Source organism: Sylvia atricapilla, chromosome 3, assembly GCF_009819655.1.
Source record: "Sylvia atricapilla isolate bSylAtr1 chromosome 3, bSylAtr1.pri, whole genome shotgun sequence".
NCBI classification, from domain to species: Eukaryota; Metazoa; Chordata; class Aves; order Passeriformes; family Sylviidae; genus Sylvia; species Sylvia atricapilla.
In genome coordinates, this window is record NC_089142.1 from 7,302,421 (window position 1) to 7,320,433 (window position 18,013).

The 18,013-nt window shown below is 41.5% G+C and overlaps 1 protein-coding gene across 1 annotated transcript in view; it reads right to left on the minus strand.

Annotated features, from left to right (window-relative positions):
- KLHL29 (kelch like family member 29) overlaps window positions 1-18,013 on the minus strand; it is a 238,396-nt gene that overhangs the window by 126,144 nt on the left and 94,239 nt on the right. The window contains 2 exon segments of the mRNA XM_066314729.1: window positions 9,016-9,564; window positions 10,304-10,445. Coding sequence (XP_066170826.1) covers window positions 9,016-9,564; window positions 10,304-10,445 — 691 coding nt within the window.

Sequence of the window (18,013 nt, forward strand, 5' to 3'; positions counted from 1 at the left end):
TTCTGTTTTCCACAGGATGGTAGTGTTTTGCCCAAAATAACCCTTGGCTTAAAGTTTGGAGACGTAAGAAAAACTTTCCTCTTTCTTCACTCAGAAAAGGTCACACAGAGGAGTTGGGTTTTATATTGGATTTGGATACTCTATAAATCAGTCAAACTGAACAGGACTGTGAGCCCACACTGCTCTTAAGACTTCTATTTTAGCCTAATTTGTCTTTTTTTGTACCATATTCCTCATCCTCAACCAAATACTTCCATGTGCAGATTGATGAGCAAAACACATTTGTCTCCCTCTAAAACATCAGAGGAATCATGAATGAAAAACATAATGTTCTCTTTAATTCAACATTCTTGTCTTTTTACTTATTTTGAGTAATGCCAGTGAACAATACTGTGCAAAATACAATGTACAAAGTCTTGAGGCAAACCCTCCATTCTGTTTTAAGTATTGTACAGTCACATGATGCAAACTTGACTAAGCATCTTGGCACCTTCTCTAGGCAAATGCTTCTGACTTAAACAGTCCTGGAAAAGTATTTCTCTTCAACCTACTGATTTTTTTGCAGCCCAGAGATTTTTCCAGTACAGCAGTGAATACATAGAACACTTAATGATGTAATTTTCTGAATTGAATAGGACAAAACTTCAGGCCGCTTTTATTTGCACATCTACATGGTGGAAGTTTTGTCTATGAGTAATCATTTCTGCAAGCTTACCTATCCCCTTCCTCATGATGATTTCACTCCTTGATAATATTTTCCAAAATATCTAGCCTGGGAACTTAATGTAGTGATTTGTAAATATTAAGGTGGAAATATACACCAACTACCTTTTAAATGTCCCTTGTTACAACTAGAAACCATGAATATACAGTAACACTGAGTGGAAGAAACTTAACCAATTCTACTGTGCAGAATGAACTTAATGACATAAGTTTTATGTCCTCAGAAGCACTTGGAAGATTTGAGGTGTTATGTAATCCCGTATCATTATTGTTATTGCTATTATTGACCACGGCTCAAAGCTCGCCTCGCTGTGGGACAGTGGAGCTTATCATTAGCAATCTTGAGGCACAGCAGGGTAAGAAAAGTCACTATTTGGAAATGTTTGTATTTCACAAATCTGTTTAGATGTTTTTAATTTAACATGGGACAGAATATTTCTCATTCTGAATGCAACGAGACAGAAATGATTCTTCTTCATTCAGAATTTAGACACTGCTCCATGGAGGACTGCTGATTAGAAAAAAAAGCATTTCCACCTTCTTGTAAGGACACCAAAACCCATTTGCAATTTAATAAATCTGCTTCTCTGGAGATCTCTAGAGGTCACAGAATGGCCCATTTTGGGAACATTTGCATATATACATAAATGCATGGTCTGGCTCTGGATGGACCTAGCTTGTTGAGTTTGGACTGAGCATGAAGTCCCCATTCTCTGCTGATACTGTAGCAGCTATAACTTGACTGTCCATGGTTTAAGTCATGATACCAAAAGGAATTATGCTGCTGTGAAGAAGAAGAAATCTTAGTGGGAAATTTTGGGAAAAGCCAAACTTGAGGGAAAAACTGAATGCTCAGTAAAGGTAGCTTTAAAGTGACTCCAGGCACAGGAGGACAGAGTGAAAGGGAACTGGTATGTTTCCCATTGCAAAGGGCTGGATGCAGACAAAAGCTGCACCTAAATATGTGTCGAGTTGAACAAGACAGAGGACCAAGGGAAGACAAGGTCAGAGAAACCAGATATTAAACATGAGTTCTGAAAGAAAAACGGCAACTCTGCAAGTGTTCTGGACAACTAGTAACTTTTAAAACATCCAAATGCAGTTGCAGCTAACTGCAAGGGATTGTTGGAACAGTAAGGACATTGGAAGGAAGGAAGGAAGGAAGGAAGGAAGGAAGGACATTGGAAGGAAGGAAGGACATTGGAAGGAAGGACATTGGAAGGAAGGAAGGAAGAAAGGAAGGAAGGAAGGAAGGAAGGAAGGACATAGGAAGGAAGGAAGGAAGGAAGGAAGGAAGGAAGGAAGGAAGGAAGGAAGGAAGGACATAGGAAGGAAGGAGGGAAGGAAGGAAGGAAGGAAGGAAGGAAGGAAGGAAGGAAGGAAGGAAGGAAGGAAGGAAGGAAGGAAGGAAGGAAGGAAGGAAGGACAGGCAGCCTGCCTGAAAATTTGGTCTGTATTTAAAAAAGTTGCCACTTACGTATTCTGCGCCAAAGGAGATCCTAGATTTTGGTTATCATCCAGCCCCTGAGAAATTTTGCACTTTGTGAATATAGTGTTGTGTGGACGGAGAGAAAATAGTAATTCAACAGAACTCTGCCGCCTCTCAGTCTTATGTTGAACGCATTTGATGGCCACTGTCATGGACAAAACTATATTTGGTAAGAAACCACATCCTAAGCAAACCATGCCTTAAGACTACAGAGTGGGAAGGAATTCAAGACAACTTCAAATTATCATGGTCTAATTAACTAGGTGGATTTGCAAATGATGACATAATGTCGTTCAACAGTAAATTCAAAGTTCTTCAGCTCTGTGTTTTCAATGGATAAACTACAGTTGTAAATCTGATATTTATTTAAAAAAAGAGGTACAAAAATAGCAGCAAGATGACTTTTAACAGCAGTTTCAGAGAGTTTTGACTCACTTCAGCGACGCCCCAATTTTTTTTTTTTTTATGATAACCCACATAAAATATTGGGGGTGCTGAGAGGATCCTCCTCCAGTTGAAACGTGGAAATCTCAAGTCACTGACATACTGAGAGATGTCAATCAAAAGATAATTCAGTCACCTTTTTTGTGCTGTATGTTTAGCAAGACAATGTTCTAGGACAATTACAAGTCCTCTTTGACTCTTCAGTGCAGTAAATCTCTGTCTGTCACGACCTGACCAACAGTGACATTAAAAGGACAGGAATTACAGAAATTGTGGTCCCTGCTTGGACCACAGAAAGGTGAAATGTATTTCATTCTCATTCAAGTGATGGCTTAGATACCCTCATCAACTTCTCAGTCCTCAGTAAGGATTATTTCAATGAAAGAAGATGGTAACTAATATTGATAAAAAATTTGATTTTAGAGGACCTGTTTGCATTAAGTTCATTACTGTCCATGAGCAAACTAAAACATGAGCCAGCAGTGTGCTCTTGCAGCTAAGAAGGCCAGTGGTACTCTGGGTTGCATTAGGCCAAATATTGCCACGAGATGACAGGAGGTGGCCCTGCCCCTCTATTCAGCACTGGTGAGGTGTGACTTAAAGTGGTATGTCCAGCTCTGGGCTCCTCAATACAAAAGAGACACACTGGAGAGTCCAGCAAAGGACCATGATGGTGGTAAAGGTCCTGAAGGACCTCTCCTAAAAGTAGAGGTTGAGACAGCTGGGGCTCTTCAGTCTGGAAAAGAGAAGGAGGCTCAGCAAATCTCATCAATGTATATAAATTGGAATTACATGAATGTATATAAATTGCACCTGAAGGGAGAGTGCAAAGGCTTTTTCATGGTGCTTACTGTCAGAACCAGAGGTACTGGGCATAAACTGAAACACAGAAAACTCCTTCTGAACATGAGAAATCATGTTTCTGTTGTGGGAGTCACTTACACTTGCTCAAGGGACTTGTGCAGTCCTGATCCTTGCATCCTTGCAGATATTCTGTAGTCATCTGGACATTGTTCTGGGCAAACAGCTCTAAATGACTGTGCTTGGCAAGGGGGTTGGGACCGAACGACCTCCAGAGACGCCTTCCAACCTCAATCATTCTGTGATTCTGTGAACTCTTAAGAATCATTACCAAGTTGAGCTTACAACAGACCACTACTCATCCGTACCCTTGGTACCATTTAGGCTGCCCCAGGAAACCACCACTGTTCTAAGGAAGACACAGTTAGAGGCATGCACACTACTAACAATTCCATGTTAACCTAACTCTCCTACAAACAACTGGAGAGAATGCAGTTACTTCTGTTGTAGATTTTCTTCCCTACAATTATGTGCATACATATCCATGTATATCTACACACATGTATACAGATACACCATACAATTTTACATAGAATTTTGTATCTATAATTTTAATAATCTATGTATCTCTCTATCTTTCTAGACAAAAGAGAGATTCTCCTATGCTTACACAGGCCACATATTCTGGTGCCAGGCAGAGAATGGAAAACAAGCTTTCTAGAGTCTTCATCACACAATATCCTTTAACTAGGGTTACTAGAATTACAAATTTTAGGTTATATGAAGAATTTAAACACTCTCCACCCCGCAGCACTCACGTCTAGAACTAGGTGCACTCACGGAAATGCAGGTCAAGCTGAAATCCCTGTGAAAATTCAGCCTTTTCTGAAGAAAATGTTGATAGTTATTGACAAAATGTTGTACTCTGCCTTGTTACTATTCATGATTAAGGAAAGTAAATATTGTCTGAGGCCTAATGAGAATTCCAATGCAATAAAGTCAAGTGTGAAAGGTGCAATCAATAAGTGATGATGCAACAGTATTCATTTGTAGTTTTGTTATTATTTAGTTCATGCTATTTGCTGATGCTTGAAAATGAAGTGTTAAGAAATTAGTGCTACAAGGATTAACATTCAGATTTTATTTCTGATATTGTTATGTTTCTACAGTCATTACACTCTGAACACTAATTAGCATCTGCTTTCTTTTCCCACTAGTTAAGGACTGCAAACCAAAGAATTATAGAACACAAATACTATGGAAACGAACATCAGTATTTTCCATGAACAGCCACAAACTAAACCCCATGATGTCCATGGTTAATTTTACAATGAAGGAGTAAGTACTCCAATAAAGTACTGTATTTTCCTCATTTTTTGCCTTAGAAACTATGCTTCAAAGTACATTGAGTTTATGAAGGGAGTATATTTCCAAATGTGTAACAGATCTCAGAGTCCAGGCTCGAACGTTTATGTTCTACCAAGGGCTCAGTTTTGGATTTACAAGTCTTGAGTACCAGGAAGCATAATGCCCCAGGAAACAGCCAAGGGCTGAGTTCCTCAGTTTCTGCAAGGGAACCAATCTCTTCTAGTCATTCATCAGACTGATTAGTTCCTCTCTGTTTGCCTCAGCTGGATTGGCAGGCACACAGACATTGGCCTCTGCCCCTGTGCCATGGCATGGGACACTGGCACCTTGTGTCAGAATTGAAGGGATGATTTTCTCTCTTCCCTGCAGGCACATTGTACAAGTGACAATTTGTGCTGGCCACCTCATGTAGCCTGAATATCCTGAAAATATGTTTGAATATTCTTTGCGACTCTGTGTTTTCTGAAGAAGTCATGTAAAAATTTGGCTGTGAGGACTTCAGTGGATTTTCACTGAGTACATTTACAATTAACATCTTTATGTTTCTGAATATTCTGCTTTATTAATTGCTCTGGCACTTCAGATAACAGAGCAATATTCAGGATGTGGATTGAAAACAAGGGCTGGTTCTGTCCTAAAATATTTGGTTACATGTCTGTGTTAAGGTGTCATTTCTTTTGAAGTCAGCTAGGAGTATCTGGCATACATCCTATCCAAAGTGAAACTACACGCCAAAGCAGATGCCTCCCAAAACTCCTGTTCTTCGTGTATGGTGAAAGACCTCATGCATTTCACAAGGGAGCTCTACAGTTCTTCATGCATTGCTAAAAGCAGTTATTCCTTTAAAACTTTATTTATGTCTCTTGTACTGTAACGACTTTACAAATTCACTAAGTAAACAGAACATGTAGTTAAAGTTAACTTGTATTTATGTACTTGTATTTAAAGTATATAACCCATCCTGACCAAAAAGATTGTCTAATCCGTGCACAATTTTTCTTTCAAATAGTTTCAGTGTAATTAGGTAAAAAATAGCAGTAATACTGGAGAATGACATATCTGTTTTACATCATGGCTCTTATTATCAAAATGCTTCTTTTGCAGAGCCATGGAAATGACTCTTTCAGTCATGAGATCTCTTGACCTATTGCAAATAAGATGGCATTTAACTTTTGGTAACTTATTTATATATGTGTATTTAGAAACAGCTGAGTAAGAAACCTAGCTCTACATGAACATAGTATAAAATGGCCCAAATATGTACACAGCCAAAGGAAAGATAATTATGGGAAATAAAGCATGATGTTTCAGCTCCTTAAGAAAATCTAAAAATATAAGAAACCCTATCATGTTAATCAGCAAGAACTGTTCTTTCACTTAAGGGATGGCTGGGCAATTATTCAAACCTGGACAAGACTGGATTGTCAAGTGAAATAATAATTCAGAGTTCCACAGGATAATGAGATAGATCTCAAGCCCATTAGCAGTGGCCCTTATCATAATACTGGCCAAGGTTCCCCAAGAAAGAGAGAGAATATTTAAATGAAACTTGTAGGGAACTAGTTTGAACTTGTATATTTGAACAGTTTAGTACTGTCTCCTAGTTTCCATTCATTATTGGAGAGAAAGGTATCTATCATGTAAGACTGTGAAATCAGTCAGGCTTTTGAGACTGAAATCCCTGAGGGTAGAAACTAAAACATAAAATAATTAGAAAATCAAGCCACATTGAAACTCACAGAGTTTATATTAAGAATCTTATTCTAGTGAGATTTTAAGGTGTGGTTCAGCACTCAGTTGTCTCCCCTTTCCTGACTGTTTCTCTCTCATTCAAAACATGCAAATCCAACATATATCTTCTCTGACTTTGGATGTGTCATGAAGAATGACAGCTTTAGAAGTAATGCCTTTTCAGACTGGAAAAAGAGGAAGGGATTACTTCATCTCTATAAAATAGGTCCTGCTTATGAGACATTTGTATATGCATGCTTCATTCTGTTCTGTTTGTTTGCTTTTAGCCACTATGGGAATAACTCAATAGCTGGTGCTCACAGAGCAGCTCCCTAATCCCTGGAAAAACAGTTGTCTAGCCTGCAGTTTATGAGGTACACTACAGCTAATGTGTCAGCAGTTGCCACGGATAAGAAATACTGCTTGTTTTAGTATTCTCCTTACAATCCTTCTCCTATGTACAGGAGTTTCCAAACACAGGAGCAGATCTGGGTCTGGCATGCCTGGCATCCTCCAGTGAGGAACTCTGCTCTGCACTTTAATGAAGATCTCCTGGGCTGACTGGTCTCTGGGGTACTTGGACTATTAGGCTAGACCAGAGTTTACAGCAGGTTAAGCAAGATGGCTGACTATGAATTTGTAAATCAAATATTAAAGACTGGTTAAATATTTTACGATCTTTTTACTTAGGCTTTGATTTGAAGTTTACTTCATCTGCTAGCTAGAGATCTGCTGAAGGTTAATTGATGGAGGAAGAGTAAATAACAGCTCATACTGCTGGCCCTAAGTATGCCAGGCATTTAGGAGTATTCCTAACCTCAAGTCTGCAGTCACTGACGTGATCATTTGTCTCACTAGGTTAGTGTCACTAGGGCTCAGATATGTGATCAAATTACTGCCGTGAAAGTGGTTTAAGCTTATGTGTTTTCCCTTGTATTGTATATTTGCACATGTCTCCAGTGACACCAAGTAATCCTTTAAATTGCGTTAATTTGATCATGCATCTGAGTACCCAGTGCAGCAAATTGGGATAGGTGGCTATGGAAAGTGGAGATGATGCCTTTTACAAGACAAATAGCTCCTATGGAGGAGAGAGACATCCAGCAGAACTCCGTCAACCAGGATTACAGTATAAATCTCTCTCCTTTCTCCTTCTACAAAATCAATGGTTTGTAACTTATAAACATGACCTGACAAATTGCTTTTGTGAACTCTGGGCTTTTTTCTTCTTTTTTAAAGGGGAAGAATTAACAGTACTCTTATAATTGTTGGTTAATTTTTGGCCACTCAACTAGACCGGTGCCATTTAAAGCCCATCTAGAGAGAGCTCAAAGAAAAATTCTGAAGCTCATCATCCAGCAAGAGTCCTCATCATATTTGGGGTTTTGACTTGAAAACTTAAAGCAATCCAAATATCTAGTACAAAAGTACTGCTGAGATTGTATCTGAGCTCCTTTTCAAGGGAACTTTGGTAAGGGTTTACACAAACCAAAGTACAATTTATGTAAAGAGCAGGAAGAGTTATTGGACTAATCATTTTTAATAGAGATTCCTTGTCTTTAATTCAGAGCTACACAGCAGAACTTAATAGCTTGTGCCAAATAAATAATTTACACATGGATTGTGTCTGAATACAAATGCATACATAAAATATCACAGACTTAATGAAGGTGCTGGTTTTTTACAAAATCAATTTAATTGATTTTGTTGATAGGTCTGCATTAATATTTTCGTAAGCTCCATTTTGCTTTACCTCTACATGTGGCCTAGTCGTGATTTGTAAGGGAGGAAGGGAAAACTCTGCAAATGCAATTAGAAACTCAGCACACAGAGCGTTGGTAGTTTGGAAGTGCCTGGGGCAAGACACTTGGAAGTAACACTCCAGTGTGACCCGGTAGAGGGGCTCATTTACAAAGTACTCCTCAGAAAAGGTCAACCTCTCAGAACGCTCATGAACATTCAGTCATGTGTTTTGCAGCATTTCAGCCCAAAGAAGAGTTTTCCCCTTAACACTGAACATGCTGGGTTGTTTAGCTGCAGTCAGCTTCCAGCTTTGACTTGTGTTTGGCCTGAGCTCCTGCCAGAGCAGGGAGAAGACAAGGGCTGAAGAAGGTGGTCACTGTTGTGGAGGATGCACAACTGCAGCCAGGAGAACAGTGGTGAGATGGAAACTTGGGGTGTATTTCACAGGGAGAGGCATGGGATGATGGCTGCTTCACCCTTGGGAACATCGGCTTATCTGATGGGCCAGAAAGCTGCTTTTCACTACTTTTCGCCCACAGCTGGTCGTACCTGCTGCTAACGCGCTGCTTTTTGCCGTCGGTAGCTCACAAAAGCGCTGCATTTTAGCAAAGCGCGCAGGCAGCCGCCGTGGGCGGCAGAGAGCGGCAGGGACGCCGAGGGTCAGCCGCCGCCCGCCCCCGCGGCGCGCCCGAGGAGGCCGAGCTGGCCCGCCTTACCTTTGGGGTGCCAGGGGTCCGTGAACTCGTACTTCCCCACGCCGATCGTCCGCAGCATCTGCACCCCGTTGGTGTTGTCCGGGCCGCCCACCGCGGCCGCGTTGGGGGGCAGCGGGGCGGCCGCCTGCCCGTTGGTGGCGGGCGCGCCGCTGGGCAGGGCGGCCGAGGGCAGGGCTGGCGGCGGCGGCGGCAGCATGGGGCAGGCCAGGTGGCCATTGCCCACCGCCCCGGGGCCGGGGTGGGCCACGGGGCCCACGCCGCTCATGGAGGACATGCTGAGGGGCTGGCTGTTGGTGTACAAGGGCTGGCTCTGCAGGTTGACCACCATGTTGCTGAGGGGCTGGGAGGGCTGCGGCTGGAGCTGGTAGTGGCCCGGCATCAGCGGGAGCTGGGGGGTGACGTGCGGCGGCAGGGAGGGTGTGACGCCGATGACGGGGGCCTGCACGTTGGCCGCCGGGCTGAAGGTGGGCGGCTGTGTCATCCCGTAGGAGTGCGTGATGAGGGCGGGCTGGCTGCCCGCTGCCACCGTGGTGACCCAGGGTGCTGCACCTGTGGCACGAAGGAAGGCCGGCAATGGCGGTGGGCTCGGCACGGGGAGAACAGACGTCAACACCCTCATCCTCCCCTCCCACACCTGTGGACAACACCGACACGCCCCGCTGCACGACGCCTAAAGCAGTTCAGGATCTGGAGTCGTTCCTGAGCAGTAAGTGCATAAAATTACTGCAGCGATGTGAACACAATTGTTAAAATACTCATCAGGTGACGTGCGGCATGTTTGCGGTTTTATGTATTTTGCACTTTATGCAGCTTTAGCACACGCTTCCAAGAAAATTAACCTCTTTCCCCACTGTGCTTTCACGGCTCCCTGACAAACACTCTGTGTGTATAATAATGGTCTCCAGCCACTACAAAGACATTGTAATTAGGCGTCTGGCATAGCAGCACAATGTATGATATGTGTCTGGAAGCTGGAAATCATTTCAGGTAGTTGGGGGACATAAAAGAAGTCTTAAAGTATTACCGAGTGCCTTTCCCTCTAGTGAAGGCAGAGAAGGACAAAAAAACCCCACCCTGTACTAATGAACTTGCAGCATCTTAATACATTCATATCAGCCTCAGCAGAGAAGAAACTTGAGGGGTCTTTACCATGAGGGAAAACCCCTGCTAAAGAATAAAGAAAGGGTTCACAATGAAGCCTAATTGACAGAGGTAAATGGAGATAGTGTATTGAATTTGCTTTGAACGATTTTCCCTGGTAGAATTACAAATAAGATTAGAGACATACCTGGGTTTTCATTCTCCCTCATCTGTTTAGATGGAGGCTCATCAGTGTCCCAGGGCGTGGACTGATTGATGGGTGTCTGTCCCCACCTGACACTTGTTGCAAGTCCTTGAGGCTGATTTTCAGTCTTGGAAATGCAAGGTGTCTACCAGAGAGAAAGAAAAATACAGAATAAAAATGTTTTGACTACTGGGATTAATTATGGCTCCTCATAACTAGTAGCTTGGTTGCTGGTTACAGTCCAAGAGGAAATCCTAAGATCTTTCAACATCATTCATTTGGGGGTTGGACAACATGATCGCCAGAGGTCCCTTCTAACCCTAACAGTTCTGTGATTATATGATTGTTCTCCAGGCTTGCATGAGATGTCCGTATGGAAATACAATATATTTGAAAAAATATGTTTCTGGAAATTTAATATATCGACCTTAAAAAAAAAAAAAAACCCACCAAAAAACCTCACAACAAACTAATATTTTCAGAAATAAGTCGCTTCATTTGCCATAAAAATAATAAAAAAACCCCGACAAACAACAACCCAGATATGGTAATATCTACACAGTGGCAGCTATATAAAATAGAAACAATCTTCTGTTTGCTCAATTTCTTCCAAAAATAGTGAGTTTTGTTTAGCAGGAGGCAGAACAAGAGAGACTTACTTACAACTATAGGACAAATTACTGTAGAACAGTAAAGAGAAGTCTTTGTATTTACTGTCTGTCAGCCCTTGAAATTGAATGCCAATATAAAAAAGCAGCATAACATCACTGGCTGCTAAAGTGGGTATGTTGGCAGGTCTTCAGAGAGGTTAAAATAACTGTAGAGGAAGGATTTGGGCTGAACAATCATCAAAGCAGACATGATCTGAAAGATATGGCCTGATGAAGAAATTATCACATGGATTTAAATGCTACACCAGACCTCTGCAGCAATTTTAGGGGACCTTCCCAAACAATCATGCCTTTGCTGGGGAAAAGCTTGTAGAAAACAAGGGTGCTCCAACAGGTCTCATTTATTTAGGTCTGCTGTGTATTTCATTGCTGGAAGATTACAAGTTTTTTGTTTTGATTTTACTGGTGTCAAAACCTCTAAGGCAAGCAAACACCAGCTGCCTATTGCTGAGTGAGTATTGAAGAGTGAAGCCATAAAGAACAGGAGACCAGTCTGAGCGATTGCCTGTTTGCCTCACATCTGGGAAGTAATTTAGCTCAGAGATGGGGGTACAGCAGCTCCATAAATGCCCTGGGTCACTTTGTACCAATGAAATCTCTGTCAACACCAGCAGCCTGTTCACCCATCATGAGCACCTCAATCAGCCCATGAAAGGAAGTCATTAGCAAAGCCATTTATGCCCTCTGCAAATTCATGCACACCTTCCCCAAGCCAATCATTCATTTCTCCTGCCTTTAAATTCACCGGAGGACCCTGCTTCTTCTTCCCCAACAGCACCCCCACTAGCACCTGCCCTGCTCCAATGTTCCCCCCCTTCACCCAAGAGCCTCTGACATCTCCTGACATCCACTCCCTTTTCCACCTGAGCTTTATCCTCAGTGGGCTCCTGGGGTCAGCAGTTGTGTGTGGAGACCTTGATACAGATTTTGCTGTGCTGCTCTCTTTGCTCCCAGAGGGCCACAATGGGAATATTTCCTTCAGTACAAATGCTACACTTTGTTAATGCAGATGTTCACAGGGAAATGTGATTCTTAATACCTTTTTTCCTGTGATTGTTATTTTTCAAAACTCATCAATTTATTCTTTTCCACAGTTTGGGGGTTGTGTTAGTTGGGTTTCTTAATGTAATATCTCTGGATTTTTTCCTATTCTTTTTGCACCAAGGACAATGATATTCTGATATTAGATTCACATTTACTTTTGTCCCCACCATTTCGGCTACCTCTGTAACTTCTGCAATTGAAATAAAAATGAGTCAAAAAAGACATAAAGAGAGGACATGCAGACAGTTAAGAGCTTTAAGAGCTCTGCTCTATTCATGGTGAAGAAAGGGCAGGAGGGGAAGAAATAAGTCTCAATTTTGAAATGCTTTCTATTTATAAATTGTCCTGAAAAAATGATTAATCTGAATACCTTTAGCTTTTACATTGTATGAGGTCTTCAACACAGGAGGATATAACACTGCTGGTGGTTTACCAGTTCATGTTAGCAGTATCCCTTTGGATCTAGCTAAACTGTTTAACAGCAGCCAAAGAACTCTGCAGCAGGAAAAAAAACCACAACCCACCAGCATTCTCTGCCTATATATAAGCTAAAACACTTCCCCCAGCAACACTAAAATTTATTCTAAAGTAAAGCTTAAAAAAAAAAAAAAAAAAGTAAATGCAATATAGAGAAATGGGCATTTTTAGGAACCAAAAGGAAGATTCATGACTCAAATCATGCTGTGTGCTTCACATGTGGCATCTGTGTGTGGCATTTCTTTGTTGTATGAGCTGGGTCTTACCAGTGGGTTTGAAATACACACTTATCATTATTGTGAGGCCTTGTCAAGATAGCAGCATCTTGTTTAACTTTGTTACATTCCCAAGTTGCTTTAAAACAGTGTTGATCTAAAATAAGAAAAAAAAATCCTCAAGCTTAAATAATACAAAATGACACATATGCTACAATTTTAAAAGAACCCATGTTTTTTTCAGAATGGGTGAAGAAGGGAGTATGTGATACAGCTCTCCTAAATCCTACAAAAATCCAGTTGCTTATTTTGGAACTTGTTTTCCAAGAAACCTCAAGCACCATACCAGACACATGTGAAAGTGGCAGAGTCTGTAGCCAAATCTAGATCTAAATTTCATACTTTGAGCATTAAAAAAGAGGAAAGAGGTTATCAGGTTTGCTATCACTAAATGCTTCTCCTTCACTTTCACTAAATGTAGATTTTGTTTCAGTAAAGATGCTCACAAATCCTGCTTCTTAGAGGCTCAGTGGATTTAAACACACAAATCCAGTATGCTGCTTTCAAACTGTACTCCTGAACTTGTGTTTGATCAAAAAGTGCCAGACATTAGTTGGTATGAAATCACAACACACGTCCATGAAACACAGACAATACTGGTAGTGGAAACAGAGAATCAGCTTACTGAACTTCGTTTTAAAATGTATACATACTTCTGGCCTCTGATCTAATTTCTGCTTTATTTTTCTTAATACATGAAGGATAACATTACAAGTGTTATATGTCTCTGATCTGATTGCAGCAATTACCCATTTGCGTCTCAGGAAAGCGAAATTATTTCCAGCCTTATCAAACAAAGGAACTTTCTGTCCATTCGCTTAGGCCCACGACAGTGCTCTATTTGATGCTTTTAATGTACAACACAAATGACAAAAAAATGGCCTGTATTATGCTAGTTGTGCAGGGGGAAGAGCTGTGTTCCATTAGTGATCCACAGACTTCACAGAAACTAATTGTACTATGTTACACTTTTATCTTTAGCTTTCATGTCAGATGCTTGTTTGAATTAAACATGGAACACATGAAAAAAGGAAATGCATTTCAAAATCTACTGGGTATACATCTCTGCCAAAAGTCTATTTACATGAAAAGACCAAAAGGTTCCTAAAAGGTCTGTTAAAGCCTGGCTAGTCAACAGCAGCATTGGCTAGTTAATTGCCTAAAATTTCTGGCAGACTACAAAGACTACTTAAGGAATCATTGGCATCTTTCTAGCACCCGTAAAGTGTTCAATTTGTGCTCTTTGTCATGGATAGAGTACCCCAAAATCAAATCTCAGGATTTTTTTCCCTCTTTAGTTTAAAGCCATTATTAAGAACCAATAAAAATGTTCAGCTGAAGTCTGCATTTCAGCACCTGCCACTTTGAACTCCAGAAAGGAGCAGTCTCCCAATTTTTAAGGAAATTAACCGCAGTACAGATGTACAGGCAAAAGAGAGCAAGACGGAACAATTCTGGAATTACATGAGACTAACACAGACAAGTTGCCAGACTGTCAATTTTTCTGTAGCTCAAGCAGTCATAAACCATGGCCCATAGGCAACAGTAATTGTTGTACAGCTGGTTCACTGAACCTTATTATATTAAAACATCAAAACCTTCAGATGCATGGGGCTTTTCAGAATATCCACAAGAAAGTTCATGAGTTCACAGCCATCAGCTGGTGCTAAAGATTGGGAATTAGTAATTTGGTCTATACAGCATCATGGCTATATATGGCTACTCTTAGGTGTTGAAGAGGCATAGCTACAACTAAGCCTGACTTTAAGTCCTAAGCTTTACAAATCTGTAATGAGATAAGATCTAAACTTTTAGTAAGACTTTTTTACATCAGTGGAAATGTAAAATCTATTCTACTACTACCAAAGAGTATGTTAGTGGACTTAAAAAACCCAACATAACAACCACAAAAATTGAGCAAAAAAATTCCAATACAATCTTCCCCAGGCTCAACACCACCAAGCATCTCCTAGAAGGTCCTTATAAACACATTTGAGCAACTTCCCCAGAGCTTGTGAAACCACTGACATACATCCTGCTATGGCTTAGAGTGCTAAGACCTATTCTAACAGTTTCATGAGCAAAAAAGAACTAATCTGGAAAGAGGAATACCATTTGTGATTCACACCAATCAAAATTGTTTTACTAAGGCCTTCATTTAAAGTGATGGATGAGAAGTAGTGAATCTCTGTTCCAATTTGCCAAAAGAGATTGGGAATGGCAGCTTAATACCAAGATAATGTATCCAATATGCAACCCAGTCTATTTTCTCTTCCCATTGAAAATCAAAAGGTTAAGATGTATGCACGCACAGAGGCAAACATTCCCTCCCACAGACCTAGGTTTTATGGCCTCTCATGGATAAAAGCAACTTCAGTTTAATGAGGGAATTCCATTTAAAGCTGTTCTCTATGCCTTTAACTGATAGTAACTGGTGGCCCTGGTTGAGTTTAAAGTCTAAATGTGTCTGATGCTCTAAAAAGTTTAATGGTCTCTGCACCAAAGAGTTTAAGGTCTAATTTTTAGTTCACACTGTTAAATATTGCATGAAACAGGTATTATTTGTAGGCATGCATGTACAATCTGAAGCATACAGTGATAAATCTTCATCTGGAGTAAATTCCTGTATGGTGCTGGACAGGACCCAAGTATATCGCTGAGTTTAGTCCACAGCCAAAGTAGCTCTTAAGGATAGAAGCAGAGCTTTTAGAGATTCAATGATGACAGCAGTATCTCCCTAGCACTGGCTGTGTGGCTGGGCTACAGAAATTAAACTGTTGTTTTAAGAGACGGATGTACCGTAAGGTATTAAAAACCTAAGAGATATTGACAGGCCAGCGTGCAAGAGGAACAGAAAGAACATTCCTGCCGTAAAACCTCATTCAAGGACTTGCTCATGGGTGGAGAGAAGAACTCATCTACCTTATAGTTCCCATCACCAGGCAATTCTGCGATGACACAACGTTGTTTTTCTTTTCCCAAAACTAATGTGGGAGCCGCAAGAAAGAGAGTAATACAGTTAATGCATAGGAAAAATGTTATTACCCTGCATAAAAGACAGAAGTCTAAGTTCCCTCTTGAGCAGACAGAATAATTCAGTATTTAAACTCCATAAACACCATCCAGCGAGGAGCCACCAGTCAGAGCGAGCTCTGGAGCACCATGGCACAGCCTTCAGAGACACGTGACTCAGCAGTGCGGTAAAGTCTGCACCCATTCTTGTTTTGCAGAGGATTTAAAAACACTCCCCACCTCGAGGTTAATGACACAGGCTTGGAGAAACCCACGAGTGCAGTGGGCCCACATCCCTGTGATGGATGCACTCTACCCCTTAATCAAACTGCAGTAGTTTGGTACAAGCTGCAAAGGAAGTAAAGGTCTGATCCGTGTCCAGGCCAAGAACTTCTCTAGTTTCAACTTGTTCTCTGAAAAACCATGATGGAAACAGTGACACAGTGAGCATCAATGCACATGAGCTTGGAACACTGATCATGCGATTAACACATGAATAGCTGGTGGCTTTTGCAAGACTCATTAATCAAGGAGCAAAGAAATTTGTGGCTATGAGAAGACTCATGCATACCTTTTTAATCACATGCAATTGGACTATAACTCAACCACTTTATTCCGTAAATATGACAGCCTAAATCAGAATTCTTGAGCTCTTCTGGCCAGGCAGCCTGGTTGCATGGCGGCGGTCTTTCCTTGAGCTGGGACAGCTCTCAAGAAGGCTCTTTGAGACAGCGAGACCTTTAACCAATGGCAGATCTGTCAGGAACCTAAATTAATACTAATGAAACATCACTAATTCATGTAGCTACTCAATATTAATTATTATCAACTTATTACAGATAATTCCATTAGATATAACCCCTCGTCCAAGTCTGAAATGAAGATTGGACCTAACTGCACCAAGGCTCCAATAAGGAGTTTAGAAAGCAACAGGACCACTCTGAACCTTGTGACTCAACAGACAGCTCTTCCTCACTCTTTGTATTTCTTTCATTAGATATAGAGCTTTGTCTGAGACTCAGACTGGACCTGGCTGCACCTAAGTTCCACCACTCTCTACCTCATGACTAATTGGAAGAGTCTTCCTTACCATTTTGCATCTTCAGTCTCTGTGCAAAACATTCTGACTTGATTCTAACTCAGTCTGCATTTTGCACTTCTTCCATGCAGTAATTAATAAGGTGAACCTCACCATTAAACTTACTTAACCTTTGTAAACCACTGTTAAACTTTGTTAAATTCCACTGAACTTACTGAACTAATGAAACATATTTCTGCTTCTCGCTTGAGTGAGGTGCATTCCACCCATCTGCAGGAGTTCCAGACCAGCACAGCATCAGTATCTTTACCCAGCCCTGATCCTGGCTCCATGGAGAGTAGAGCTTCTCACCACTCACTATGTGAGCTGATAACAAGGCACAAGTGTGAGCATGTCCAGCTTCTTCCCACCACCAAAATCAACCCCAACTTTCCTGGACTGAGCCTTGGCTACTCTCATAAATAAGAGAGCCCAAATTCCCAAGCTTTGACAATGCAATGGAAGAGAACTCCATATTGGAAACGGGTCAACTGCTTCTGTCTCATTAACCTCTTCTAAGGCTCACCATCCATACTGGCTGCAGGTTCATGAAGGAAAGAAAAGGAATGAGATCATGGAAAAGAAGAGAGAAAGATGGAATAGAAAAGGGTTGTGAATTGACCACAGGTGGTATCTATCTCTTTCTGGTGGCTGACTACCCAGTACAACCAGTGCTCTCAGACCAGTGCTCCAGTCATTAGCTAGGAATGAATGCAGGACCATGAAATGACAAGTGCTTCATAAATGCTACTTTGTATTCTGTCTTGGCAAATTGCACCAGCAGAGGCTCAGGTACTCACCCAGCTGCCTTCGTTTCTCAGCGAGAACATCAGGGAACGGAGCTGAGGTATCGAACCAAGGTCCCGGCTGCGACACTTGCTGCTCCAGGACACCAGGGACATCAGCGCACGACACTGGGTTCGAGCACAGAAGCCCCACTTTAGCCTGAGCAGAACCTCCTCTGCTAACATGGTCTGCATGCAGATCAACCCCAAATCAGAGCAAAGCTACCAATGCAAAAATCATCTCACGACGCAGGAGAAAACGCGCGGCATCGGGAACAAAGTGGCAGCTACAGAGAACATGCACTGCGCAACACAAGAGGGCTCTCAGAGATCCTGCAGGCACCTCATGGCACGGGCAGATAACTCCAGTT